The 5,000-nt window shown below is 43.3% G+C and overlaps 1 protein-coding gene and 1 long non-coding RNA gene across 2 annotated transcripts in view; one reads left to right on the top strand and one right to left on the bottom strand.

Annotated features, from left to right (window-relative positions):
• The window catches only part of LOC135093778 (neuromedin-K receptor-like), an 18,892-nt gene extending 18,670 nt beyond the window's left edge, over window positions 1-222 (bottom strand). Inside the window, exon 1 of the mRNA XM_063993388.1 lies at window positions 6-222. Coding sequence (XP_063849458.1) covers window positions 6-12 — 7 coding nt within the window. The 5' untranslated portion in view covers window positions 13-222. The remainder of the gene's footprint in view (window positions 1-5) is intronic.
• LOC135093481 (uncharacterized) overlaps window positions 1-5,000 on the top strand; it is a 57,455-nt gene that overhangs the window by 19,976 nt on the left and 32,479 nt on the right. The window lies entirely within an intron of this gene.

Genomic DNA, 5,000 nt, shown 5'->3' with positions numbered 1-5,000 from the left:
CTTACCATCCATGAACGTAGTGGAGAAGTTTGATATCTCTGTAGTGGAGAACGAGGTGGAGGAGGAGAAGGAGGAGGAGGAGGAGAGGGAGGGGTGGAGGTAGCCGCGAGAGCCAAGTGGAGGAGAGTAGATAATGGAGATGGAGAAGTGGAGGAGGAAGTGAAGTTCAAGGAGGAGGAGGAGGAGGAGGAGGAGGAGGAAGAGGAAGAGGTAGTTATATAAGCTCCATCTGCCCACGTTGCAATACTGTCATTACCCACACCTGCTGCTGGCGTGGGTGTGTGTTGCAGCCACGCCATTATGTCTGTGTGTGTGTGTGTGTGTGTGTGTGTGTGTGTGTGTGTGTGTGTGTGTGTGTGTGTGTGTGTGTGTGTGTGTGTGTGTGTGTGTGTGTGTGTAGGAGAGACACACACAGGTTTACATCACTAATTTTTCTTTCTTATGCTTTTGAAGAGTTTACGTGTTGCATTTTCTCTTTTTTCTCTTCCTCTTCTCTTTCTCTTTCTTTTCTCTTCCTCTTCTTCCTCTTTGTTTTCTCTTCTTTTTCCTCTTCTTCTTTTTCTCTTGTTTTGTTATTCGTTTCTCTAATTTCTTTCTTTAACTTTCTGTACTTCTTTTTCTCCTCTTTCTTTTCTCCTCTTCTTCCTCTTCTCTTCTTTGTCTTCTCTTCGTCTTCTCTTCCTCTTTCTTTTTATTTTCCCCTTCTCTTTATAAATTATTCTTCAGTCTTATTTTTTTTCGTATTTTTTATCTTTTCACTTTTTTATTATTATTTTCTTCTTCTCTTGCTACATTTACTCAATTTCTCTTTATTTTCACATCATCATCACTGTGTCTCTCTCTTTCCCTCTATCTCTTTCTCTCACTTCCTTTTTATTTCTTCTCTTTTTTTTTTTACATTTTTCTTTCCTCGTTATTATTCACGTTCTCTTTGTTCCCCTTCCTTTATTCTCTCCTGTGTTCTCGCCTCACCTGTTCGCTCGGCTCACGGGTCACCTGTTGATTGGCTGCCACACCTGGAGGGAGAGAAGGTTACCTGTTAGTCTGTATCTATTGAAATTGAGTTAAAATGAAGATATTACGTATTTTTTTTTATTTTATTTTATTTTTTTTATTACAGAGTTCGGGGGTAGTGTGGTGTTTGGGGGTAGGGGGTGGGGGTGGGGGGAGGGTAAGGGAGAGAGTAGCAGAGGCCATTTCCTTGTGTTTATTCATCATTAATCTACGCTCTCTCTCTCTCTCTCTCTCTCTCTCTCTCTCTCTCTCTCTCTCTCTCTCTCTCTCTCTCTCTCTCTCTCTCTCTCTCTCTCTCTCTCTCTCTCTCTCTCTCTCTCTCTCTCTCTCTCTCTCTCTCTGCGCACATACACAGTTCCACCCTCTTCCTCCTCCTTCCACCCTTCTCCTCCTCCTCCTCCTCCTCCTCCTCCTCCTCCTCCTCCTCCTTTCCGGTATGCGGGTGATCATAGCTCACCTCAGGGAAATTGACCACCCTGCCGTGCATAGTCTCAGGCCACCCTTGGACAAGGTGTTAACCTGGTAAGTCCCCCGGGCCAGGGTTACGGTGAAGCCACTGGGCAGCAGCAGTGGTGGATTGGACTGCAGGCAGATGATCCCTTGACGGGACAATGGCTGGAGTTCCAAGGTCCTAGTTAGCTGGACCATGCCTTAGCTTTAGTTAGCTGGGGGCTGCGGTTTAGAGAAGTGTGGCAGTCTCTACACTAATTTAGCCTCCCTGGGAACCAGTTGTTGATGTGAGTCACCCGCCTCTCCCTTGCTAATGGCGGTCCTTTCATCTCTATCCTTCATAATGACTGGTTCTCATTATTTTTCCATCCTTCTCTCATACTATACAAGGAATATTTCAGTTTCTTGGTCTCTCTGGAAGTGCGTCTGATAGTCTCTAGAGTCGGTGGAGAACACCTGGCGACAGGTGCCACCGGCCAGGCCTCGCAAGGGTCGCAGAGGTGTGTCAGACGTGGCTGAAGGTGGGGTTGGGTGCTGGTTCCGTTCCCCCATCTTGCCCACTTTGCCTAGAGTGACTACGGCCCCACTCTATGGGACAGAACTGTGAGGACAATAGCTGCAAGCGCCGGGTTGTGAAAGTCTCACTCGTGTCCGAGACTCTAGGCAAGCGATTGGTCTTTATGGTATTTTCAAGACCCTGTGGGAGCTAACTCCCCAGTGTTGGAGGCATCCAACACAGCAGTATCTGATTTCCATGCATAAACTTTTCATTTGCTCAATTTATGGTCACATCTTATCTGAAATTTCGAAAGTGCTCTGATTAATCAGTCATGCCTTCTCTTCTCAGACAATGCGAAGCCTGTCGTGGCAGGTTTGCTCCCTCAGTATTTTAGAAATTCTTCTGCCTGCAGGTTGTGTCACCTCAATAGCAAGGTAGAGAGACTCAACGAGAAATACGAGGAGAAGTGCAAGCAGTATGAGGACGTCGTGCAACAGCTAGAAGCACTAAAAGAGTTCGTTGTCTCTAATACAGGTTGCACCTCCACAGATGTTGTTCCTGCCATCCCTGACAGACCTGCCTCCTCCACTCTAGGGGCTCCTGCCCGCCCACATGCTGAGCTTGCAGAGTCACCATTCATATTAGTCAAAAATCGTGCCACCACCACTAATGTTAAAAACTTTTGCCCATCTCAACACACAACAGGTACCAGATCCTAGCTGAAGAGGAGGAGGAAGATGCACAAGAGACGAGACTGGTCGGAGACTCAATAGTCAGAGGTCAGCTCTCTGAGTTCTGTGGCAGGGCCTCGTAGGACACGTAAGCGTCTTTGCATGCCTGGTGGACGCTTAGACGACATCACGGCAGCATGTGACGAGGCAGCCTGCGGATCTAACAATAACACCCTCTTTATTATTCACGCAGGTACAAATGATGTTGAAAACACTAGGTCTGAAGAGCTCATGGAAAAGTTCAAGAAGATGATACAGCGCTTCAAAACTAAATCCAATAATATTATTGTTTCAGGTATCCTCCCCCGCATCAGGGCACCGGCTGTCTTCTACAACAGAGCCTTCAGCACTAACAGCCGTCTCCGTTCTCTTTGCACAGAGGAAGGTGTAGACTTTGTTAATCTATGGGACAACTTTTATAATAAACCTTCTCTATTTCAGCCGGATGGTTTACACCTAAATGGAATTGGAGCAGCAAGACTTGGTAGACTCCTTAGTAATAAAGTTTCTATTTTCAGACCAAAAAACGACCAGCAAGATCGTGTAGCCCCAGGCTCTTAGTAGCCTCTCGCGCAACCCAACCTCCATGTGCAACACTATAAAAGCTTGCCTAATCAACGCTCGCAGCCTTAGAAATAAATTTTCAGATTTAGAAACCCTGGCAGCTGTAGAAAACTACCACATTATTGGTATTACTGAATCTTGGCTGAACTCTGCAAACAGAGACTTTCTTGCGGAATACAACTTGCCAGGTTATGAAATGTTCAGCAGTGAAAGAAAAGACAGGATAGGTGGTGGTGTATTGCTGTATGTAAAAGCCAGTCTTCAGCCAACCATACTAAAAACCGAAAAGATTAACAATATAGATTCAGTCTTCTTGCATTTAAGAGTACGTTCTAAGAAAACTGCTATAGGTCTTATTTATAGGCCTCCGGTTCACAATGTTTCCTCCGATAAGAATTTACAAGATCAAATCACTGAAATAAGTAACACTTTTGATACAGTCATCTGTGGAGACTTCAATCTACCTGTTAACTCATGGGGAAATCCACTTAACTCTCACTCTGGTCACGACTTGTATAATAATTTATTAGAATGTTCCCTAAAGCAACACGTTCAAGGACCCACACGAGGTGACAACATATTAGATCTTGTTCTTTCAACAAACGATGACTTAATATCTAACGTTAATATTGGTCCTGAATTTAGTACAAGTGACCACAAGATTGTCTCCTTTAACATCAACCTTCAAGCATATAAGGACATTGTTAGCAACGAAAAAGTTTTCATATATAAAAAAGGAGACTACGACAGACTCAGGTCAATTCTTTCTGTCGCAGATTGGAACGCTGAACTTGGCGAAAGTAACATTGAGGAATCATGGGCGAAATTTAAGTACATTTTAGAAGATGCTGTGAAGACATGTATCCCTATGCGTAAAAGACGTCCATGCAAGAGAAATAAACCTAAATGGTGGACAAACAAGATTGAGTCACAACTACTGCAGAAAAATCGTGCCTACCGTAAATATTTGTCCTCTCAGAATGAGGCTGATAAACTAGAATACGACAGACTCCGACGCGAATCAAAAAAGCTCATTAGACAGAGTAAGAAAAATCTAGAAATGTATATTGCAAGCATTGCTAAATCCAATCCCAAAGAATTTTACAGTTACGTTCGAAATAAAAGTCATTACATCTCACATTAATCACATTACACTAGATAACGGTAATTTTGTCACCGGAGAAACTCAGATCGCGGACACACTGAATTATTATTTTGCTTCAATTTTTACAGAGGAAAATACTCATACAATCCCCGAACCACTCCTTATGCTCCACAACATAACCCCTTAAGTGTCTGCGTTTTTCATGAAAACGAGATAATCAAAGTAATTGATAAGATGAAAACTGACAAAGCCCCCTGGCCCAGATGGTATTGCACCACGTGTCTTGAAAGAAACTAAATTCCAAATTTGTAAGCCCCTTTCGTTGCTTTTCACCAAATCATTTAACTGCGGTAAGGTTCCCGAGGATTGGAAGTTAGCTAACGTTACCCCTATAGAAAAGAAAGGCGAAAATTCACTTCCAAGTAACTACAGACCTATCAGCCTTACATCTGTAGTATGTAAACTAATGGAAACAGTAATTCGCAATAATTTAGTGAACTTTCTAGAGGAAAATGATTTAATCAATGACTCGCAGCATGGCTTCCGAAACAGACGTTCTTGTCTAACTAATCTGCTTGATTTCTTTTATGATGTTTTCACCATGTACGACGAAACAAAGGCAGTAGATATAGTGTAT

Source organism: Scylla paramamosain, chromosome 43 (genome assembly GCF_035594125.1).
Source record: "Scylla paramamosain isolate STU-SP2022 chromosome 43, ASM3559412v1, whole genome shotgun sequence".
In the NCBI taxonomy this organism is placed as follows: domain Eukaryota; kingdom Metazoa; phylum Arthropoda; class Malacostraca; order Decapoda; family Portunidae; genus Scylla; species Scylla paramamosain.
The sequence above is the reverse complement of the archived record's forward strand: the minus strand, read 5'-3'. Positions and strand labels throughout refer to the sequence as shown.